The sequence below is a fragment of the Triturus cristatus genome, chromosome 3_1, assembly GCF_964204655.1.
Source record: "Triturus cristatus chromosome 3_1, aTriCri1.1, whole genome shotgun sequence".
Taxonomy (NCBI): domain Eukaryota; kingdom Metazoa; phylum Chordata; class Amphibia; order Caudata; family Salamandridae; genus Triturus; species Triturus cristatus.
The window spans coordinates 733,971,182-733,996,441 of record NC_140583.1 but is presented as its reverse complement, the minus strand read 5'-3'; the positions used below and the strand labels follow the sequence as shown (position 1 = coordinate 733,996,441).

General features: G+C 45.1%; 1 protein-coding gene across 1 annotated transcript in view; it reads left to right on the top strand.

The window, feature by feature from the left end:
• Positions 1-25,260, top strand: part of CHID1 (chitinase domain containing 1) — a 1,360,135-nt gene that overhangs the window by 1,295,725 nt on the left and 39,150 nt on the right. The window contains exons 12-13 of the mRNA XM_085644891.1: positions 12,497-12,577; positions 19,895-19,937. Of these exons, the coding sequence (XP_085501017.1) occupies positions 12,497-12,577; positions 19,895-19,937 (124 nt within the window). The remainder of the gene's footprint in view (positions 1-12,496; positions 12,578-19,894; positions 19,938-25,260) is intronic.

Sequence of the window (25,260 nt, the reverse complement as noted above, 5' to 3'; positions counted from 1 at the left end):
GACGTGGTGCGTTCTGTCACTAATCAGGTCAGTGCTGCTACTCCAGCTGTTTGTGGGTCCCCTGGGCATGACCTGAACCCTGGTGATTGGATCCACATTAAGAAGCATGTGCGAAAGTCTCGTTTGGGGGAGCGCTGGCGAGAACCCTACCAGATGATCCTGGTTACTGACATCGCCATCAAGTGCACTGGTCTGCTGAACTGGATTCATGTCTGCCATACTAAAATGGTAAGGCACGAAGAGGAAGAAGAGGAGTCAACATCCACTAATTCCTTGAGGCGACCCAGGTTTGGGGTTTCTGAGATGTCGGAAGAAGAGGAAGTCCAGGCTGAGGTTCCACGATCTACATTGGGCAAACATCACACAGAGCAAGGGGGCGATGAGTGTTTTCGTCCCAATGGCCACTGTGATACCGACCACTGGATAGAGAATTCTCATTCATCGTGCCGGTGGAAATTCGTGAAAGGCTTAAACTAACCTGCCGCAGCAAAGCTCACAAGGAGTAGAGTCTGGGCAGGGAAGCTTCACCTCAGAGAGTGAGTCTGCCTCATCAGAGCTAGAGATTTCAAGCACCTCTAACGGTTGAGGCCCAGCTGAAGACAGCTGGCCAAAAACTGCAGCTCCCAGAAAGAGAATGTTGACACCTAAGAAGAGACCAGAGATGATTAGGGAAGACTGTGAGTTTGACGAATACAAACAAGTTGACCAGATTGACATTGTGGATTAAAGCCTCTACTTGACCAAGCGACCGAAATGCGAAAGAAAGATCAATTGGAAGTGTTCAGGTCCAGACTGGATGCACCTTGCCAAAATCAAGTTTGACTGGTGACTGTCCGATGGACGTTTACGAGCCTTCCTGAGACGAAAAGATACCACGACAGGAGTCTATTGACGCTTACTATTTACAAGAGATTGGGTAACAGTCAGAGGACAATAGCTCCGTTTAGGCCTCTGTTTGACACAGTATACAAATCCCAGTAGCTTTCGAGATAGGGTAGAGACAATAGCATTATAAGTAGAGAACTAACAGCGGCACTAAATACTTCCTTGAACTGATTTAGGTTAACATTGTGCAGCAACATTGCAATAGTTTGCTTCTCAGTTTGCCAGTTGCCACTTCCATGTTTCCATGCTTGGGTGGCTGTTGGATTATCTATTTGTTGGGAGGGGATATCCCTCATGCCAATGCACTCTACCTTTGAACCTATAGTTAGATATTCCCCTCTGAGTAACGTGTCTCACCTTACCCAGCATGAGAGTGTGCATAGTTATAATGTATATTATCAAATGCCAGCAGAATATGTGAAGGTCACGGAGGTGGAGGTTGTTATGTCTGTTTGTATCTCCTGGCCTCTGTAGCCAAGGGTGCACGATACGTCCACTTAACCCTGTCCTATTTTTCCTGTTCAGTCTTCTTAAAACTTTTCTATTGTCTGGACTAGACTGTTTTATTCTGATTTTGATGATCCACTAGAGGAGGTACAAATCGGCCATGGTGAAAATTTGTATTTGTGAACTACAAACATATTTCTTGCTCTTATCTAAATTATAAGTCAAGGTATCAGACTGTTTATACCATTAAATTATTTTCCCCATTGATTTAACGTGAGTACTACCAACCAGAGCATGCATAATGTAAACTGCAAGATTAACCAGGATGAGTGGGTATTCATAGATGAGCTGACTGAGAGGATACTGATAGATGAAGAAAGTGAAGGAAAGACTAGTGCTGAATATGTCATTGGGAAAGGCAAAGCGACACTAAAGGAACCCCCTCCTATATTGAATGTTGAGGTTACCAACAAGGGATCTTTATGCATCCTGCGACAGCCAAAGGGAAACAAAACTGTTGAAAACCTAGTATGAGCAAATGCAAACATAACTATTTGGTGAAAGAAAAGACCTTCTTAAATGTAGATACAAGTATAAAGGGGATCTATTATGTATGTGGTAAGTCAGCTTATTTTCAGCTACCACATAACTGGACAGATAGTTGTTATACAGCCTTAGTTTTCCCCAGAACATATTGAACTAACTAGTTAGACTTTCCTCTTGAACGATAGATAAGGAGAGGTAAGCGTAGCTTTAAACAGATCCTTAAAGACTACTTTGGAGCACTCATCCCATCTATAGGAGACTCGCGAAATGATGTAAAGATTAGAAAATGATCTACTTTAGTTGACCCGCATGCCATTGATACAGCGGAAGCTTTGGCAGTAATAAACAAGCATTTGCAATGCAAAATATCTTGCATTTGCTAGAGTTTGCGCCATTGGCATTGTAAAAGACTATGGCTTTCTTTTTTTTTTATATATATTTTTATTGAGCAGAAAGTAACATAAATACATTGCGCAGTAGTCTAAAGTGAGATAAAAATAAAGAAAAGAGAACCTATTCCAATTCATTTCAATCTGATCCAAATCGATTAACCATGATAAAAATTCTCCCTATTGGATTAGGACAGTACAAAGTGCAATTGTGTTCAAAGTACAAAGTGCTATATTATCGGTAGAACCTGGTTAGGAACAAGTGTTCTACTCCAGAAACAAATACTATTACAATCCTTAGAAAAACATGTGCAATTAGCAATTTAAATACAAACATATTTCTCAAAAATAGCGATTACGAAACATGCTTACTCAAAGTGCAAAGTGTGATATTAAGGTAAAACCAGGTTTGAAACCTCGGTTCTGTTCCATAAGTATACACTATTAGATCTTTAGAAAAACATGTGTAAATAGCAATTTAAGTGCAAACGTGCTGCTCCAAAATACCGACTAAGCATGTTAACCTTACATTATTTTTCCTTTCCTTCCCTTCCATTCCTTCCTTTCTTTCCCCTTCTTTGTCCTCCTCTTCACTCCTTATTCCCTTCTTGTCATACTACACAGCATATTTTGGATTAACAAGTATTTTCTTCATAAATAACATTAATTCTTGACAATACGTGCTTTATGAATAAAGTGCTTTAGCATACAGAAACTACATATGGAGTGCAGAACTAAGATATGATAATAACGATTAGTGCCTTGTGAATAAAGTGCATTAGTGTACAGAAACTGCGCAATGGAGTGCAGACCTAAGATAGAACCGGATTCGGAATTCTTGAATATAGTGCTACCCACTAATTCTCAAGCCTCTTATCGAATACTTTTCCCATTAGTGTTTAAACTAGGAGCCACATTTGCCATGTTAATGAGGGGAGCCATATAGCATTTTAACCCAAATCGGGATCTCCCCACACTCTTTGCATATGCTTCCTCAAATTTCATAGTATGACACATTTTATCCTTCCAGTTCTGGATTCTCGGGACCTTAGCAGTCCTCCAATACTGGAGGATAAAAGAATGTGCAATCGTCAAAGCTATTGAAATAAAATATTGTTGGCCTTTTACTAATTGACGGCTCCTTGTTTGAAGCGCCAAATAGTGCGAGGGTGGGCTCTAGTACTATTGTTGTCTCAGTAGCCTGGCTGATTGCCTCAAACAATTTCTGCCAGAAATCAACAAGATGAGGGCAAGAATAAAACGTATGGAGCCAACCTCCTTCCCCTTGTTGTTTACAGCGAAAGCAATTATTAGAGACCGCTAGATACATTTTATGTAAAATTTCCGTGGCATCATATGCCATCCATCTAGACAGGAATGGCATTCTTTTAAAATGTGATGCCCGAAGAGAATTGTATCTCCTATCTCAGCAATAGCATGCCAATCTCTCTCTGATAGATAACATTGAGTTCTCTCGTCTACCCTGGAAAAAACTAATTAAATCAAACGGTAAGGAGAGATCTAACAGCACTCAGTACCAATTACCTACACCAAGCAATCTGCTCTTCACCAGAGCTCTGCTGATTGCATGGAGGTCGTAGATTTCACTTGTTATTGTAACCTGCAAAAAGTGTTAAATCTGGTGAGAACTTAAAAAATGTGGTGTGAATTGCTGATTGCTCCTCATTATTAATTCTTCCCGAGAGATATATTTGCCACAAGCTAAAAAAATCGGCATATGTCTTAAAACCTCTGTGAGAGCTTGAGTTATTTATGTGTTTTGAGAACCTGCAAGCGGTGGGTAAACGCGCCAGGTTTTCTTACCACATAAATGAAAGCCATCGTCTTGGTTTTAAGACAATGGCTTTAATTTATGTGTTAAGAAAACCTGCCTGTTTACACGCCGCTTACAGGTTTTCAAAACACATAAATAACTCAAACTCTTACAAATGCATTGCAAATGCGTGTTTTTTTGCAGTTTTTATATAGCGCGAACTTGACCAGAAGGTATTGGAGCCTTAAATAAGGACACACTCATTTTTTGGGAGGCATGGAGAGATTGAGTGATTTTCCCAGAATCACAGGCTGTTGAGCCCAGGCGTAGACTCGAACCTGGTTCCTCAGCTCCAAAATCGGCAGTTCTGACATTAAGGCCACAATCTCTCCCCATTCTTGTATCATACATAATGTTTTACTAAAAGAACCGCCGATTTTGTTTGTATAAAAGCAAGCCACCTTTCTGCAAAAAAAAAAAATATAGAACACTGGCGTAATTAAATGTCACCTAGATCTATTAAATGAAGAGCTCTGCCACTAACAAAACTGGAGCCGGCTATAAAAAAAATGTATAGAATCTTACAAATTCATCGTGAGAGCAACACCCACATCGTTTTATTAAAGTCAAACTACTGGTTTTGTCAGTCCGTGTTTTTTGTAGCTCTGTCACAGGTTTTGCGGTTTTAAATTACTGAATATAACATGCTTTGGTATTTAACAAACTCGTCGGCATTTAAACATGCTCGACTGCGCCTCATAGTCCCTCTGTGACCCGAAAGCGAAACAGATTCCAGCAATGAACTGTTCTGCGGTGCAATGTGGACCTTTTCGTTAAAGGGCGCTAATGGCGGTTGTTGAGATGCCATGATCACGAGGGTTAAGGATTCAGCCCACTGATCATTGAAATGTTAAACAAGGATATCCCAAAAGTTTCTTTCAATATATAAGTGATACCCCCACAATGTTTAAAGTTCCTGTTGATGTGCTTTAACCAGTAACCCAGGGGGACTACCAACGAGATCCTGGAGCAGAGTTGAATTTAGGCTACTGTCCACAATAAACAGATCATCAGAATTTCAGTATTTCATTAAGTCATTCATTTCCAAGCAAAGTTTGACAAGAGAACAGGCAGTTTATAAGAGCACAGTTCATTTTTTTCATACAGTCTGAAGAAAAGTCATTGGAACTTTAGGGGTGTGTATTGACTTGTTGAACTTCGAGGCATGGCATGTCTGGATACTGAGAAAAGTTTTAGTGAGGTCTGGGTGGGGTATGAGACCAGGGAGGGCATTGCTGTAAGATAGTGAATAGTATCTACCGACCTTGGATAGGAAACCAACAGGGTCCCTGGCCCTGGGCGCGGTCCAGGCATGGATGGTCACAGACCGGTGTGCCGTTTGGGGTGCCCACTGTGCGGATGCTCTGCGAGTGTGCTTTTATTCCTGATGACAGCCATAAGGCTAGAAAGAAACGAGACAGAAGCATTCCTGCTAGCCACCAGATGGCCCAGCAGCCGAGTAGCCCCTGACAAGACTTGGTAAAAAAGAAACCTGACCGGCCTTGTAAAGTGCCAGAGTGCAAGATGCTCAGTAAAAAATAGTGCAAAGAAAGTCAAACATGTTTAAGAACCCACAATGCAATATGAAAAGATAACCAATATCAAATCCAAACTCATACAAAGCTCCCGCTCACACGTCGCTAAAGTGGAAATAGATTTCTAGAAAGAGCCTACGATTCTGTTAGCAGGGTCTGACCATGTCCTGTCTTTATACAGGCTATTGACTCAACTAAAGGACAATAAATCCTCAATGGCAGCCATTGAGAAATCAATGGTTTATACCAATAAAAATAGTAAACTTATACAAATGGAATTGACCAACATGAATATAAAAATGAAGCAAACAAATGCACGTTTGAACGATCTAGAATACTGATGGCAAGTGTCAACCTAAATGGAGTAAGGTATATGGAACTTGCAGTGTAAGGGGACTGACCTCGAAGAACACAATAAGTGGGATACCATACACATCTGTGGCCTTCAGGAAAAAAGGCGACAATATGATATTCTTCCTGATATCTTTCCTTCCAACTCCACTACACATTGACTTCCAACGGTCACTTGAATTTAATCATGCACATAAACTGCGTGTCCGGCAGTCCAGTGCTCCGATACCTATGGTCGTCTGTCTATTAACTTAAATACAAGAGTGTGCAGTTCCTTCGACAAAGTTAGGAGAAAGGACGAATTAAAAAAAGAGTAGGTTTTCAGGTCAGTGGAATAAGTTCCAATAGTGGCAAGTGCCCTCACACACCCCGAAAGGTGTCATGTTTCATCATCTGGTCATGCTCCTCGTTAGGCCGGCGCTGCAATGCCCGCAAAGGGGCTTTTTGCCAGAGATCTTTTAATTTTGCCGTATGATGAGGTGTGGGTGTGTGGGTCGTGAAGAATGTGTAGTGTGGTAGAAGGAGGTGATTTAAAATAGGTCTAGTGATGCGATTTGTGGAAGAAGTTCCTTGCTCTAAGACCCATCCTGAAAAAATGGTACATTAAGTTTGGCCTCCTTGAACTAGCTACAGTGATTATCACCATATATGAGCGCACCCAAGAGTATGACAATTCTGAGGAGTTGGAGGGCTTCTTGTTTACTTTAAAGGTGTCGTCAGTAGATACTAGACCTGTGCTATTTGCATCAGATACATCAGTATGAGGTGACCAAATTATTGAGGTGGAACCTTTACTTCATGAAAAGCTTCGCTCTCATACTAACACTTCCATTGTTTTTAGAAAGTACTCCTACACGCTCCCCAAGAATAATGACCGAGTAACCGAAAGAATAGCATGTGATAGATCTAGCTCCTCCTCAAAGAAGTGCTAGATACTTATGCACCAATGGTAGGGCAATGCTATACCTGATATGTAGAAAGAGAATGTGTTTGCCGACCATTACATGGCACACGTGTATATATCGGCGAAGACTTCAATGCTAAGGGTTTTTGCTCGCCTAGCTAAAGTTTAGAGATCCAGTTGGAGTACATCATTCTTTTATTCATTTCCTTAACTGTTTTCCCATACTGACAACCACTAAGACTGTTTTGTGGCTCCCTCATACCATGTCTACGATGACTGATATACAAATCTTCCCGAAATGTGAATGGTACTACCTTCAACAAACGGGAGAATGTCCTTACTTGTATGGCTTGAAAAAAACACTCCTTGGTCCATTACAAAAGACCCATTTTTCACCCCGACTGGCTGGTAAACTAAGAAGAGACTGGGTGGGTAAAGTTATTGCAGCAATTGAGCCCACTTATAGAAAAGGTGAAGTAGCCTTACTTATTCACCAAACTTACCTCTGTGGGTTCTGAACACCTGGGATGACAAAACTGGCCACTTAGCATTTGCCAAACTATCCCTACAAGTCTCTCACTTTGTGATTGTATCTGTATATGCTCCTAACACGGGCAGATCTAGATTCTGTGTAGTAAGCAGAACCCTGACTGAGATTGACTATTCCAATTTATTGGTCAGAGGTATCTGGAACGTCACACCTAATTCAGCTTTGGACAGATATGGTCCCTGAAACAAAACATGCAAATCAGACAAAGTGCTCCTCAAAGATCTGATGGTAGACTATGCCCTAGTGTAACCTTCGCGAATCGTTCACCCCACCAACAGGCAATATACTATTCTGATGTGTGTGCATGACACAGAAACAAGGATTGACTATTTCTTACTCACTGCTCTTCTGTTATGAGCCGCATCTCACGATTCAATTATTTATATTGGAATTTAAGATCACTTCTTAATTAAGCTTGACCTTGATGTGAAAATACAAGCACCAACATGACAATGATGGAGAATGCCGGCCTTGAAATATAGCAAACACAACAAGATGATGGACGGAGTGCTCAAACTTTTCAACCACTCGCTTCCAGTCACAGAATTGGGAGCAATCCATCGTTCTTTTGCTCACCATGCCACCCCAGTTTGGACACAGTCATATGCAAACCATTCTTGACCCTGCTCCACATGGGAGCAGTTCAGCCCGAACTACCAGGCCAGGTCCTCCCTGGATCGGAAACAAGCATCCTGGTACTGGTTTCACTGTTTCACACCTCATCAGCCAGGCTAGCTTGAATCTAGGGGAACAGCAAACAAGGGACCCACGTCTGGGCATACCCATGACCACTTAGGGTGAACATAGCAAACACAACAAGTGGACAGGGTGCTGAAACTTTTCAATCCACTCAACCCCAGTCAAAGATCTGGGTTTAATCCATTGGTCTTTTGCTCATTATGCCACCCCAGTTTGGACCCAGCCATATGCAAATCAGTCTTGACCATGCTCCTCTTGGGAACAGTCCAGCCCAAACTGCCAGGCCAGATCCTCCCAGGATGCTTGTTTCTGGTCCAGGGAGGACCCGGCTTGGCAGTTCGGCTGGACTGTTCCCATGAGGAGCAGGATCCAGACTGATTTGTATATGGCTGGGTCCAAACTTGGGTGGGGTAGTGAGCAAAAGAACAATGTATTTAACCCACATCTCTTGACTGGGGGTGAATGTTTGATTCATTCAGACTTCCGTCCATTATTTGTTCTCTGCTGGCATTGAAATATAGGAATCATGCCAATAATGAACAAATGCACACTTACCTCAAAGATTTAACTGCTATTGGCAGCCGGAAAATCCTACGTCCAAGGCCAAATAGTCAAAGATATGGCTATAGTGAAATGCCAAACCTTACAGAAACAGCACTCATTGGAAACGGCAATGACTTCCTTCCTTGTTGAAGCAGTAATGCAGATGACGACATCCGACTTACCAAACAGAATAATAAAGGCAAAATTTGAGCTCAACTTTGTTTATATATCGAAAGTGAAAAGGACCTGGACAAGACTTAAGCACAAGACCTATGAACAAGGGAAGAAGGCATGTCAATTATTAGTGTTTCTAATCAGACACGACATGGATTCCAGAGTAATCCCGACAGTATGAACCTACTCAGGGTCATTTGCTGAACATCCTCAAGCCATTGCGATGGTGTTCGATGACTACTGCTCCTTCCTCTATTCGTTAGACACTAGAGACACATAATCAAAAGAGACTACCTTTTTAGAGACACTTTAGTTGCCCAGAGTAAACCAATGAGTGGCAGCAAATTTGGAGACAGACATCACGTAGGGAGAAATTTGTGAGTCCATCAAGGCAAGAGCCACAAATAAAGCTCCTGGAAAGATGGCCTTCCTCTTGAGTTTTGTAAAACTACTGCCACTATAATGATACATATTACACAAGGTCTATGGCGAGGTAATCTCTTTTCAAGACCTGCACCCTGAAGTCAGTAAAGTGTTTAGTTCCTTAATACTGAAACCAAATAAAGATCCATAATTATACTCTAGCTATGTACCCTTTTCACTTCTTAGTATGGATATGAAAGTATAGGCGAAGGACTTGACCAGCTGCTGTGGTGATGTTTGTCCTTTGCAACATTTTCTATTTTTTGGGGTCTTTTCTGTAGCTTGTGGACACTTAATGTATTATTGTATATTTAATATAATTCCAGATCTGTATTAGCTTCAGTGTTGATCTCGCCACTTGTCCATTAGTCCTATCTATGGCCCTTCGACAGGGATTGTCTTCTTGGCTGAACTTTCTTATATTATGCGATCAACCTTAAAAAGCACTGATTGTGAGTCAATCTCTCCTCCTACATCCTTTGGCATTGCATTACAGGGTGCTTGTTTGTCTGGTCCAAAGAAGTCACAAACAACTAACAGTAATTGGCACACACACATCTTGGGCACATAGCTGAACCATATGAAAAACGTCTATTTATTCCTCATTCACTAGCTACCAAGTTCTCCTTCACTACTACTTTAGATGGATGGAGGCGGTGCAGTCGACTTAGACTTTTAAAAATCCTCGGGCTGACTTCCCACTCACAGTCTTCTATATTAAGGCAACACGTTTCGGGTGAAATTGATGTGGTGTGTTTGACACAGTGAAATAACACATCAGCCTTTCAATAAGTATTCCTGATACATGAGGGAGGACATCCTTGCACACCATGTCTGGCTACCCCTTCTCTTTCTCAAGTTTACTATTACACCACTCCTTGCTCTCTGTTCCACCCTAGCATTGAAACCACCACCCATCATGTCTACTTATACCACCCTCTCAATTGTTTCCTTCCAGTCTCGCTACCATTTCTGGAACCCTCCATACCCTGCTGCTCTTCTCTGAATCCTCTACCTTCTGGTCTCTAAATGAGATGAAGGATCTGGTGAAAGACTGCCTAGGGGATGTCTCGTCATAGAGATACAACAGAAGAAGCACAACAATGTTAATGTGGTTGTTGATTTGCCTGGTGGTAGTCTCTTGAGAGAATATAGGTCTTCATACGTCTCTAAATTTGATTCTTGAATGTATGGGGAGCAAGCAAAGCCCTGGGCTTTCGTGCGCAGGGCAACCTGGCCCCTGCCTGTGTCTGCTTGAAGGCTACACACTCGTCTGTGTGGTAGTCGTGAAAGCTGGATGACCGTGCTCAACACACAGTGCGTCTTTAGCCTCACCAAAGGTTGACACTTCAGCTCCTTTCTCCTACCTAAACTTGGCAGAGATTTACCTTTTGCCTAATTTTGAGCACTTCCACTCCAGGCCCTGATGGTCCAGATGAACTCCTAGTGTATCTTTTGTCAGCCTAAACCCAGCCTCTGAACATAGCCATGTGTTGATTCTCTGACTTGACTGTGTTACGGGTGGAAAAGCATCTAGAGATTATTTAACTTGTAGACGGTGCTACATAAATTGCCATCTGTCATGCAGCAAGCATTCAGAGCTGGCTCTGGAGCAGTTTTTCTGCACAATGTAGCATTGTTTTATTTCTTATCCTCAGGTGGGTATATGTCTGTGACATCCCTGTGGGTAGGGCAAAAGGTGTTTGTAGTGCTGAAATGAGAATGATGTGCATCGCAATAACCACGGCGGGATTTAGAGCTGTTGGCGGTCGGTGTGAAAATCATTCTTGGCGCCCCCCCCCAAATTACCTCCACCTCAGATTCCCCCATGATCATCGGCTAAAAGTGGCCTTCATCACTCCATAGGCCCCTCTTACATACATTTTGTTTTACTGCACTGGTAAAGGCTGACTTTACTAATAAGAATGTATAATCTACACAAACAAACCCTTTTCAGCAACATTAGGAATAGATCATGAAAGACTGGGGGGAAGAAACATAACGTCCTAACCTATTTTATGCAGTTTGCATGCAGCTCTTTGATGACAATTCTTAACAGTCACTGTTCTATATTAGGGTTGTAACTTATGAGCTGTGGTGGCAAAAGGATATCTGTCACAAAAGCAGTAATCCACTCAGCTATCCACATAAAATTCAGATCTATGATCTGCACGGTACCCTTCACAGATACGCACAAGTCGCACTGCCCTAAAGGTGGCTTTGGCAACAACAGCAGCACCTGATACTTCCCACTTGGGACTTCCCACTTGAGAAAGTTCACCAGGTCTATACTTGCTGACTCCCTCTGCAGCTCGCGAGCAGTTCCTCCCTATTGCCAGTGCGGATCCCGTCTTCACTCCTGTTCTGTAGTATCCTGTTCATGTTAATGTTCTGCCATTTTCACCACCTGCCCAGCCATTGTGAATGTGCTGTGTGCTGCATGGAATGTTGGAGTGATGATGCATTTTGGAACAGTGGTGTAACAAAAGTTGAGGGGGCCCCCCTGCAAGGTACCGGGAGGGGCCCCACTCCGGATTTAAACCGGAGCTCTCAGGCCTCAGTATCTTGCTGAGGCCCCCCCCGCACCACAGGGGCTGTGGGGGCCTGTGTTACGCATCTGTTTTGGAATGTTGGGTACCTGTGAGGTGAAGTTGACAGATGAGAATGGGCTGAGCAGAAGGCAGGCTGCTCCTGGTGGGGTGCTTGACTACAACACCTCTGCATGTAACTTACTACAATAAATCTACATATACTACATCCTACCTGCGTGGACTTTGTTACTACATGTTCGTTGAAGCCTACAGTAATGTGTGTCTCCTATCAATCACCAACTCAGAGATACCTTGTGGCCCCCATGCAGTTGGAGTGTACTCAGTGGGGAGTGTATCGGAGCGATGGAAGTCAGCAGTTACTGGTGCTTTGTTCTACCGTTGTATCGTTGCTCACCAGTCTGGGCATTGATGTTTGGATGTTGGTCTCTTATTCCAAATTCTGGAGTGACCCAGAGAAAACAAGATTGGATAAGAAAGGTCACAGTTACTTCTGCTTCTAGACTGCTGTGCCTGCCTCTTGTGTATTGTCTGCTCAGACTCTCCCCACAGGGACTCCAGCTAGGTACAGCCTGTTAACTTTAAGCATTCACATCTCCAAGATACACAAACACCTGGACGTGGGAAGCCAATTTTATAATTAGCGGTTTGTTTACTTTTTCCCCAGGTACATCGAGATCCTAACGGAGCAGAAGCCGAAGATTGTGTGGGAGGAGCAGATTGCTGAGCATTATTTTGAGTACAAAAAGTAAGTTTTCTTTTCCACTCCTCGCCTCTTCTTTGCCTCCGCACTTTAGTCATGCTGCGTGTGGCCTTTCTTAACTGCCGGGGGGGGGGGGGGGGGGGGGTTATTGAGAGAGGTCTATGCACAGGAGCCTTTAACAACTCTTCTTCCCCAGACAAACACGGCCTCCATCTTCTCGTCTCTTCGTACCCAGGCTTCTTCAGTCCCCCCCTTCCCAGTCTTCTTCTCAGGGTCCTCTTTACTGAATGTGCCGCCACCCCTCTACGCCTCTTTCACTGTCACCCTTATCTCATTCTACTGCTTCCAAATGTGTGTTCCTCTGCAGGCACCAGATAGGTCCACTCAACCTACCCCTTTCCTCCTGTCACCCCGCACCCCCTCTGCAGATTTTGTTCCGTTTTCCTCCCCCAGCCTTCTCCTTCTCGCATTTCCGAGCTCTAGATTGGTTATACTGACCAAACTTGTCTTCCCCCAAACAGTCTTGTCCTGTACCTTCTCCAGGGGTTCGATTTAAATGCCGCCCCATTATCGCAGCCTCGCCACTAATGCAGGTCCGGCCTCCCATCCATTACTTTTCCCCCTCGGCTCCCATCTCGCCCCTATCCGTGGTTTCAGCTTTCTCTCCCTTCACCCCTCTCTTCTCTCAGGTTTTATTTCCCCTCCTCCCTCTGTCCCCTCCTCCCCACCTTAGCTCTTGCATCTTTCCTGCTCTTTAGCTGCCTCGTTTTTTGATGGTTTTCTTTCACCCAGGATTCTTCATTTCTTCTTCTCTCGACGTTTAATATTCTTGTTCTTGACTAGGCTTCCTCCTTCTGCCCTAGATTTTCTCTTTACATTCCCGGGTGGGGTTCTCATATTTTCTCCAGTTTGCACTCCTTAGCATCAAAAGACGTATGCTTTTCCACTAGGCGCTAACCACTCTGCCGCTCCACTTACCTACGCGCTCTTCTTATTGCCTCTCAAAGCCCCTACACCGCCCGCCATCTTACTCCGCACTCCGCAGGACATTGTTCCCCTGCTACAAGTACTTGAACACGAGAAGCCGCATCGATGAAGGAAAAACACGTGTATTGTGCAGTGGAGAACCCCCTGCCACCCAAAGATAACCTGCACACATCCAGTCAGGACATTTTTTTCTGCGCCATGCAGCGCGTGCCCGGCTTTTGGGGGTTTGTGGATCGTAACGTTGGATGTCCTCCCAGGGCCGCGCGCGCGCCCGTGAAACCTCGAATTACCTGCAGTCCCCTGGCGGCGTCTCCGCGGCTGAGCACGCTGAACTCGTGCATTCGCCAAGGCAGCACTCCTGGGCGCGCAGACCCAGAACAAATCAGATGAAAGCATTTTAAAATAGCTCCGGCCTATGAACTTCCTCCTGCGGCAGCACATCAGTGGTCAGAAGGCTTGGTGAGGATGTGCTGAAGCCCGCTGCTCAAGCAGATGCACGCCGCGCGCACATTAACCCACGGCAAGCCAGCGACCTAGCTTGTGAACATCTGCACAGCACCGACGGGAGAGTTTGTGTCCTCTTCTTTCAGTGAGTTAGGGTGACCAACTGGCATTGGTGCAAATTCAGGACGGTGATTGTAAAAATTCAGGACAGGAGGTCAAAATTCAGGACAAAACTTCAGGACAATAGGTAAGTTTTACAGACGCATCAGAGGAGGTCGCGCAATAGTATATAAGTAAGCCCAGTCATATCCAAACATATTCAACCATTTGCAAACCTATCCATCATGTATCCTTCCATCTATCATTTCACTCATCCATCCTTTCACTCATCTATCCATTATCCATCCATCCACCCTTTCACCCTATCCATCTGTACACTCATCCATCCACTCTTCTACCCATCCATCCAGCCATTTACCCTTTCACCCATCCAGCCATCCTTTCACTTACTCATCCATCCCTCCACCCAGTACCTCATCCTTCCACCCATCCACCCTTTCAGTCATCCATCCATCCTCCCTTTCTCTCTCCATCGACCCTTTCACTTAGCCATCCTTCCTTCCATCCATCCACTCACCCATCCATCTACTCATCCACTCATGAATCCATCCAATTACCCTATCACTCATCCATCCTTTCTCTCATCCATTTATCATTTCACTCCTTCATTCATCTATTCATTCTTTTGTCCATCTACCCTCCCTTTCACTCACTCATCCATCCTTACATCCACCCTTGCACTTATCAATTCATCAATCCATCCATCCTTTCACTCATCCATCCACCCTTTTACCCATCCATCCACCCTTTTACCCATCCAGCTACCCTTCCACCCATACATCCAGCTATTTACCTTTTCTCTCATCCATCCTTCCACTCACTCATCAATCCATCCAGCCTCTCTCATTATCCATCTATTCAATCTTTCATTTAATTTTGAGCTGAGCCTTTTTGAGAAGAGGCCCATCAAGCACTTCACCCTCGCTGCAGGAGCTATTCCAGGACTGGGACAGAAGCCACCCAGGGCGGAGACAGGATCCACCACAGGAGGGACAGGAGCCATCACAGGCGGGGGGGACAGGAGCCATCACAGGAGGGGGAACAGGATCCACCAGGGTGGGCACAGGGGTGGGCATACAGTATTCTAGTATCATCTTGGTCTCTTCCAGGGTGGGGTAGGGCTCACCTCTCCTGCCCCGTCACCTCTCCTGCCCCGTCACCTCTCCTGCCCCGTCACCTCTCCTGCCCCGTCACCTCTCCTGCCCCGTCACCTCTCCTGCCCCGTCACCTCTCCCGTCCGGTCACTTCTCTCGCCGGTCACCTCTATCGCCTGGTCACCTCTCCTGCCCCATCACCTCTCCTGTCCCGTCACTGCTCCTGTCCCGCCCCTGTCCCTGCTCCTGCCCCGTCACTTCTCCTGCCCCGTCATTTCTCCTGCCCCGTTCACTGCTCCTGTCCATTCATCGCTCCTGTCCGTTCATCGCTTCTGCCCGGTCACCGCTCCTGCCCCGTCAATTCTCCTGCCCCGTCACCTCTCCTGCCTCGTCACCTCTCTTGCCCTATCACCTCTCCTGCCTCGTCACCTCTCCTGCCCCATCACTTCTCCTGCCCGGTCACCTCACTTCTCCTGTCCCGTCACTGCTCCTGTCCCGTCACTCTCCGTGAAAAAACATTGGCAAATTACACAAGGCCACAAGTCCCCCACAGTACTCTGTTTGGGGAAAGCTCCTCTTTAATCACTAACTTCGATCTACTGGCTCCAAGTGAGTTACTGGCCTCCAAGGCACTCACTTCCACATGATATGCTAAAGGCAGACGGCGCACTGTCATTCGAAAGGGGATAATCAGCCTCAGTCAGAATGACAATGGGCCTGTCCACAGTCTGTGCGAGCTCAGGGAGGGGCTGCTGCAGCCTCTGGAGTTTAACGGAGAAGCGTGAGCTGGCCCCTGAGAACTTTTAATCTCTTGGGGCTTCTCACAGGGGAACAGCACAGCTCACTGTAATTAATCCCCAAAATTACGGACTGTTGCAGGGATTTTGCACATACACAGAACTATGCGCAGGAAACCAGGACCTCAGTGTGTAGTGGTGTACCAAAAAACCCACCTCAGTACCCAGAGCACCAATCCGACTAGCTATAGTGTCTCATTCGTTCTTCGTGCTACAGCGAAGCTACAAATGATTAGACATCCTAGAACATGTTACTCTGTTCCTCTCAGGATACGTGGGAACAAAAACACTCTTTCATTCAAACTCTCGTACCTGTCCACAACATGAGTAACTAGAGTCAAGGAATAGTTTAAAATGTTTATTTTAACTAACGTGCTCTATAATTCAATACACTAGCCAATACTAGCAGCAATATGCATAAGATCAAACAAATCAGCATTGTTACAATTCCATATAGAACAAAAGGGGAAATCATATTATAATGATAGTGGATACAGGATTATAGCGCCTTGTCACCCTCCCCGTGCTCAAAGCTAGTTTATTATTTATAGAAGACCTCCAGGCATTGTCAGGGGGACCCCATACCTCCGAGTTCAGATGCAGGAATTTACATCTCCGGACAAGCACAGCTCTAACAGAGCTCATTGTTTTTCGACCTTGAACACACTGTACAGATGAGGAGCAGAGTGTTCAACTAAATATGTGAAATGCAGACAGTTCTCATGTGAAAGCGAGCAGGCAAAGTGTTTACGAGAAATGTGGTATGTAGTAACGTGAGCAAAAGCGGCAAATTGGCGGCCAAGCATATCTAACTTATGCTAATTTAGCAATGTCCGCAGGTGTGTCCATATCCTCACTACAGGACAAAAGGCGTCCATAAAAGGAATGATTACGGACAACGGACAAGACACCAAAATGACGGATGGTCCGTGAAATTTACGGACGGTTGGTTGCCCTATGGGTATGTGGGTGTACCTGCTGTTGAAATCTATGCAGTGACGTAACAAACCTCAGGGGCCCCCCATTACCCATTCTTTAGCGGCTTTACTGCTTCTCTGCATTTTATTTGGTAGCAGCTGGCCTGGCCAAGTGGCCCCCTTTGAGGTGAAGGGTGTGCCCCCCTGCACTGGGAGGGAGGGGGCACAGGGGTGCCTGCGGGGTCTCCTCAGGAGTGCTGTTCCCATTAAACTGTCTTCACATTTCCTTTGCTTATATGCAGTCCAGTTGTTAGGGGAGTCCTGCTTTTCCGACTAATCTTTTGTCACTGATGAATACAAAAAATGTTGGATGGAATGCTTATACTGATCTCAGCCACTGGTAATTACTTGGGACCGCATCCCCGTTTCTTTTTTTGGTGCCCACCATGCCATCTCTGACTAGATCATTCCATATGCAAATCCCCTTTGATTCTGCTCCAGTAGGAACAGTCGATCCCGACTGACTAGCCAGACCCCCCTCTCCAAACCGGAATACAAGAAGCCCAAGACTGGTTTTATCGTATATGGGCATCGTCAGTCAGGTGCAGCTTGGTTCCAGTGGCACAGTGAGAACGGTGCCCATATCTTACCATACACATCCCACTTAGAGCGTCACAATGAAGAATGGAAAAAAGTGATGGATGGAATTCTTGAATTAATCTCAGACACTGATAATTGCTCAGGCCGCATGCCAGTTCATCTATTCTGTGCCCACTATTGTGCCTCAGATTAAACCCAGCCATATGCAAATCAGCCTTGATCCTGTCCTAGGAGGAACAGTTCTACCTGAACTGCCAAGCCTAATTTTCTCCGAACCGGAACACAATCAACCCAAGACTGGTTTAAGCCTATTTGGGCCTCTTCAGTTCAGCAGGATAGTGATCACGCAGCCCATATCTGGGCATACTTGTTGCGTCACAATAAGAATACAAAATAATGATGGATGGAATGCTTGATATAATCTTAATCACTGTTTATTACTCTGTGCTACATCCACGTGCATCTGTTTTTTGCTCTCTCAGATTAGACCCAACCAAATGCAAATCAGCCCTGATCCTGTTCCACTAGGAACAGTCCAGTCGGAACTGCCAAGGCAGGTCTTCTCCGAACCACAAGCATCCCAAGAATGGTTTTAACGTATTTGGGCCTCTTCAGTGGGTTTAGCTTGCTTCCAACAACGGTGTGAGCATGGGATCCACGTCCAGGCATTCCCTCTGTACTTAGGGTTGACAGTGAAGAATACAAAAAGGAGATGGATGGAATGCTTGAATTATTCTCAGCCACTGGCAGTTACTCGGCCCTGTATGCCTGACTATCCTTTTTTTTTTTTGCCCACCATGCCACCTCAGATTAGGCCCTACCTTATGCGAATCAGCTTTAATCCTGCTCCAGTAGTGACACTCCAGCCCGAACTGCCAGGCCCTCTCCGAACTGGAACACAAGCAACTAGGACTGGTTTCAGCCTATATGGGCTCTTCAGTCAGGTGCAGCTTGGTTCCAGTGGCACAGTGAGCACAGAACCCAGATCTGCTCATACATGTTACACTGGGGGTGCCACAGTGAAGAATACAAACAAAACGTAATCTCAGCTGTTGGTAATTACTTGGGCCAATATCTCACTCCATCGGTTTTTTTTTTTTTTGCCATCCATGCCACCTCAGACTAGACCCAGCCATCATCAAATCAGCATTGATCCTGCTCCTAGAGGGCCTGTTTTACTGTTGCATAACTCCTCCACTTCCTACCTTCTTTCACTGACTAACTGGTGATAACTATTCCGGCTGCTGACATTGCCAGGCCCTCTGCTTCCCCCTCTATACTAGCCCCATGTCTACCCAGAATTTCATTCGAACTAAGTGTTGTCCTCCAGCCATCAAAGCTAGGAGAAGCAACTTTGTTGTTGTTGTAATACTTTATTCGACATTTTAAAAAAATATCATAAAAGTATTGTACAGCATATTTTTAAAACAAGTTAAGAAAGACATACTACAACAGACGGTTTCAATCCATATGAGATTAAAATTAAAAAAAAGGATAAAAAAGAGATAAAACTACATATATATACACATATCATAATCAAATATCCCCTATGATTAGTAATGTAAACAATAATGGGCTGTCGAATCAAGGATGGGGGTGATTTACTTATGGATGTTGCGCCTTGATTAGCCTGCGTCTTAACCTCCAAGCCCAACCCAAATATTTAGCAGTCCCGCAGGTTACACTTGGAACAGATGTATCAAAGGTCAGAATACGCAGTGCCTCCCTGGCAGACCATATACCCAAATTTTTACAGACAGGTTTTAGCCACCTTAATCTGAGTTGCCTGTAGGCCTGACAGGCAAACATGAAGTGGCCAATAGACTCTGTAGGCGAGGCACAGCCTGGGCAGCCCTTTAAGGACGTAATTGCCTTGCTCCAACTGGTTTGAAAATCGTGGAGTGGAAGTGTGCCATATCGCAATTTGAGATGTAATGATCTGTCTTCAGGCAATTCGATAAAGTCCAGGAAGGGCTCCAGACTAGGAGCCGGTTTCGTATCCAGGAAGTTCACACTAAGCACACCCTCCTGTTTTCTTAGGGTTTCAGCCATGACCCAATCCCAATAGATTTTTTTTATCATCAAAGCTAGGAGAAGCAACTTATGAACCTGCTGACCTTCCCAGTACACTGACTGCCTGCCTTTTGACCATGAGAGTCACTTATGCATCCACATGGCTGACCCGCAGCAGAACCTTCTTGAAGCACCTTATTTCTAAGCTGCAATTCATTTGTTTACCGACAGCAACTGGCCTAGGACTCCAATCAAAATTGTTGTAACACATTCAGTTTTTGCAGAATTGTTAGCAAAAGCGTTACATTGTAATTAACAATGCATTATAATTGGCAGACACCTCAGTTCAAGGTTGCAGATGTGTGAATATTGCTTTCTTGTGTATTTTAGGAATAAGAGCGGGAAGCATGCTGTGTTCTACCCAACATTAAAGGTAAGGCCTGATTGTGCTTGTTGCCCACCATTTATCAGCTGTAAAAAGAAACAGGAACCTTTACGTGTCGATTGTCTGTTTTTTTCTGCTTGGGGAGACAGCAGTGTTCCATCTATTCCCATGCAACAGCCCCACTAGCTATAGCCATCCTATCCGGTACCGTCAGGGTTGGACTGGCCTGTGGGGCAACCAGGCAGTTCCCAGTAGCTGGACTGACCGATCAGTGTGTCGTCTGTTTTGGATTCTTTTTGGGTCTGTTTTATGGTCCCGTGGGCCTCTTTTTACTGTTGATTTACCTGATATTAAAACACACATTGCCTGCATTAAGTTCAAATCATTGCAGTTTTCTATACTTGCAAAACACTTATACAACGTATCTTTCCAAGTTCAAAACCTCCCCCAATTTGCAAACGTGGGTCACTTTGTAGCTACTTAATTGAAAACACGTTTATTTTGGTTCCTGGGCCTATTTTGAGTCCCAGTCCATTCATGGGTACCGCTGGAGACCAGAGCACGCCTGAAAGCCTAGATTCAGGCGTGTGCACAACTTTGTCCATGTCCTGTCCCAGCCCTTCCAGTGCAACCAAGAGTTTCTCTTAGGGCCCTCCCTTTTCTCAGTTCAGTTAATGAACGCTACTGCAGTAATGGTGAGCTTGTGTACCAATCCCCCCCCCCCAAGTCACGTGCAGAAAACCATTAGATTCTTGAGTACCGTGGAGCAGGGGGATGAAAATCTGGGGGGGGCTCTCAAATGGGCGTGGCCCATGTAATTAGTGCGTGGCTTCCAAAGTAAGCTAAACATCTACGCTTAGTATAGTGTACCTCTCGAGAGGTAATTTGCTGCTTCTGTCACTGCATCCAGTTATATGATTGTACTGGCTTGTTGTAGGTGTAATGTTACTTGTTCTGTTGGTTTTGTAAATGGTTGTTAGTTGCATAACATGAATAAGCAACAACCATGGCTTCGTAGTATAGCATATTGAACATGCTTCAGTTCTGAAATGATGAGACTAGGAGTCTCTTCGAAGTTTCGTCAAAGGCAGTGAAGGGTGGTACTGCTGCAGAATTGAGTGTTTTTCATCCTGAGTGTGAGGGCCAAATGGAAAGCCTGATAGGGACCCATCTCAGCACCTGCTATTCAGAACTGCCAGTGCTGAGCACCGGCAGGACCCGGCCCACTTAAAGCCCTGCCGTGGAGATAGTTTGGATTTCACTCAATCGCGCACAAAAATACCTATCTCTTCTCCCTGCCAAATCAGAACAATGTCATCTATGACCTGGGACCGTAAGGGATAAAGCTCGTGTATCCTTAAATATAACGTTTCTTTATGGCTGAGAGCCTTAATGGTTATAAGAGATTCTCTTGACTGCTGTGGTAGTAGGACTAATGACCAGATCATTTATGACATGTGATGACAGTGGTCTGTTTACCACTTTACTAATGCTCTGTGAAGTAATTATTGGAATTAATTCCGTGAAGATAATGCTTGGATATGCATGCAGCATATATATTTGATTCGAGCACAGGCAGTTGAATGAGCTTCTCCAGGCTAAATCAAAACACTGAAGTGGTGTTTCAGCCTGTAACAATAAAACAATAGCCAAATAACTCCTTCAGAATACAAACAAGCATTTGCAATGCAATAGGTCTCGCATTTTCGTAACTTTGACCTATTGGTATTGTAAATGACAATGCTTTTTATTATTGCAGGTTTTTTAAACAGTTAAATAAAAGGAATTGTCATTTACAATGTAAAAAGCCAAAATCTCGCAAATACGAGACCTATTGCATTGCAAATGCTTGTTTTAGAAGGAATAGGGTAACTGTTCCTGGTAAAGACAGAGCTCGGTGCATGATTTAATGTGCCATTTTTATGGAGGGAAATCCTATGTGCCATGCACCGATCAGTCTAGAGGTAATGTAAACTGCAGAGATAGCACCGCGTGCAATTATCTTCCAGAACTACCATGTACCCTGCGCTAACGGAGCTGGCATCCTTCATTGCAAATAAAGAATGTACCTACTCCATCGATGCAAGCTGTTTCCAGCTGCATGAGTGTGCAGAGACAGAGTAGGCGAGGGTAAGCACTCTGCACAGCTGGTGTCTGCCTCCCCCTCCTTACCCACCTCTGTAGATTGACAGCCAAGGAGCTGGCAGAGGACACACTCCCTGATTGACATCTCAACGGCGACATCAACGCTGGTTGTGGTCACCATGGCGACGTCTTGGCAGTGAACTGTGAAAGTTGCAGGCTCGGCCTCTCTTCTTCCCGGTGCCCTGACGTCAATTGACGTCACTGAGTGGTGGTGCAGGGCGCAAGCCCCGCCCCCGGCCGAGCTCTGCCACTGGAGCCTGAGCTGTTCGCGCCGCTTCCTCGGGCTCCCGCACCCCGGTGCCGCCTCCGCTGCTCCCCGGCTACAGCATGGTCATGGCCGAGCCCCTTGGGCACCCCCAGCGCGGCCCGGTGCGGGTGGGTTTCTACTTTCTACGACATTGACCACACGCTGGGGAAGGGCAACTTCGCTGTTGTGAAGCTAGCGAGGCACCACATCTCCAAGAGCGAGGTGAGTGCCTATGAGGACCTATAGAGGAAGTCCTATAGATGATGCACATTCACCCATAGCTACAGATACATGCAAGCCGGGCCCTGGATCACCAAGAGGGAGGTGAGTACATGTGGGGAGCCAAAAAAACAAGGAAACAGTAAGCGGGAGCCACCACAGCTAAGTGAAACAAAAGAAAAACAGAAAGGAGGCGTATTACAACAGCGCACTGTTGAAGCTAGCCTGCATTTCTCCTGTGTTTGTTAATTAAGGAAGCCCACATGGCGCCAGTGAGACGCCGCCTATTTCCTCTCCAGGGAGTTGTTGCACAACAAAGCAGGGGGCTCAATAACGTGGCGCCAGGCGCCAGCTGTACACGTACAGATCTTCTGCACTGAAAGTTAACTAACGCCTCACGGTGTAAGCTGGCGCGTGTTCACAGGCGCGTTCACAATTGCAGTCCGTCCTGCGCGTGCACATATCCTGTCTCCCTTCCAAAGCAAGTCAGTAACAATAGATCTCGCTAGCGACAGCCCTTTCGTGCTGCGTCGCTAGGCGAGACCTAAAAAATGAATAGATCACCGCAAAGCAAATGTCGTGTATCGAATCAGGAGTAGGCAGGGCTGTACCCTAACTCAGTAGGCCTTTGAAAACAAGCATTGGCCTCACCTTTTTCAGCAAGTGCCAAACTGTTGGCATTGCCTTTGTACGTCTGTAAAGCATTGTTAAAAAAAAATAGATTAAAAAACAAAATTCTAGAGGATAAGCAACACATATCTTATGATTTCTCACAACTGTAGATTGGATTCAATGTTTCAATCTCTATAGAATGGCATGGTTCATTTTTCATATGCTTTTCATTCAGGAAACTCTGAACAGGACTTAAAGAAATAAGGAATTGTGAGAATGTAAAGGGAATAAAGAAGTATTAGCTTGCAAAGGCCTAATTTACTTTCCACAGGATTCAGCCATTTTCTTCTCTGCAGTAACAGGGGGAACAGATTTATGGGCCTTCAGTAGAAGCGTCATGTTAAGTACAATTTCTGTCTCAGGGGGCCAGCTGAGTGAGTGTAACAGACAACTTTTTCACCAGTGCCCTAAAAGCTTTTGTATGCCAAATCCTAGTGCTTTCATGCAATATGTGGAATGAAAGAAAAATAACCCTTAAACTCTGGTCTTTAGCTACACCCCAGCAAAAACATCCCTGATTCTACAGAGAATCTCAGATGAGTGAGGAGCAACACAGCGCGGGGATGAGAGGGTATCTGAGCTGTGAAGTAGCACACAAGGGATTGAGTCAGAAAATATGTGCACTCTCATGAAGTGCTGAATGCAAAAGAAACAAGCATTGGCATAGCCAATAGGTCTCGCCTTTGGGACCTTGTAAGTGTTTAGCCAGAGATATTGACTTTGCCTATGTCTTTAAGCTGTGCTGTACAGAATTCTGCAGCATGCTGAAAAGGCATACTAAAGAAGTATCAGAAGCATTTTTGTTACCGTATATATGACCAAGAAAGCATTATGTACAACTGAACGACCATATTAAAAAGGTATTAACAATAAATAATGTCTCGAGTTTTTTGTCCTTTCAATGCTGGCAACTTCTATCTGCCTGTGCCAATGGTTGCTTTTTATGGGGTTTTTTGCTATGGGGGTATAAATAACAGGAGGTTGGAGGTTGGGAAATAGTACCTGTATAACAGTCAGTGAGAGAGTCAGTCAGTCAGTGAGAGAGAGAGAGAGTTAGAGAGTCAGTCAGAGTCAGTGAGAGAGTCAGTCAGTCGGACAGTGGGAGAGTGAGAGAGTCAGTCAGTGAAAGAGAGAGTGAGAGAGTCAGTCAGAGAGAGAGTCAGACAGTGAGAGAGAGTTAGTCAGTGAGAGAGAGAGAGTGAGAGTCAGTCAGTGAGAGAGTCAGTCAGTAAGAGTCAATCAGTGAGAGAGAGCCAGTCAGTTAGTGAGAGAGTCAGTTAGTGAGTCAGTCAGCCAGTGAGAGAGTCAGTCAGTCAGTCAGAGAGAGAGTCAGTCAGTGAGTCAGTCAGTCAGTGAGAGAGTCAGTCAGTGAGAGAGTCAGTCAGTCAGTGAGAGAGAGAGAGTGAGTCAGTGAGAGTCAGTCAGTCAGTGAGAGAGTGAGTCAGTCAGTTAGTGAGAGAGAGAGATTGAGAGAGTCAGTGAGAGAGAGAGTGAGAGTCAGTCAGTCAGTGAGAGAGGCAGTCAGAGAGAGAGTCATTCAGTCATTCAGTCCGTGAGAGTCAGTCAGTCAGAGAGAGACAGTCAGAGAGAGAGTCAGTCAGTGAGATTCAATCAGTAAGTCAGAGTCAGTCAGTCAGAGAGAGAATCAGTCAGAGAGAGTCAGTTAGTCAGAGTCAGTCAGTCAGAGAGAGAGTCAGTCAGTCAGAGAGAGAGTCAGTCAGTCAGGGAGAGTCAGTCAGTCAGAGAGAGTAAGTCAGAGAGTGTCATTCAGAGAGAGTCAGCCAGTTAGTCAGAGAGAGTCAGTCAGAGAGAGTCAGTTAGAGAGAGTCAGTCAGAGAGAGTCAGTCAGTTAGTCAGCCATAGAGAGTCAGTCAGAAAGAGAGTCAGTCAGTTAGTCAGAGAGAGTCAGTCAGTCAGAGAGAGTCAGTCAGAGAGAGTCAGTCAGAGAGAGTCAGTCAGAGAGAGAGTCAGCCAGTGAGTCAGTCAGAGAGAGAGAGAGTCAGTCAGTCAGAGAGAAGCAGTCTGTCAGGGAGAGTCAGTCAGTCAGTCAGAGAGAGAGTCAGTCGGAGAGAGAGTCAGTCAGTCAGA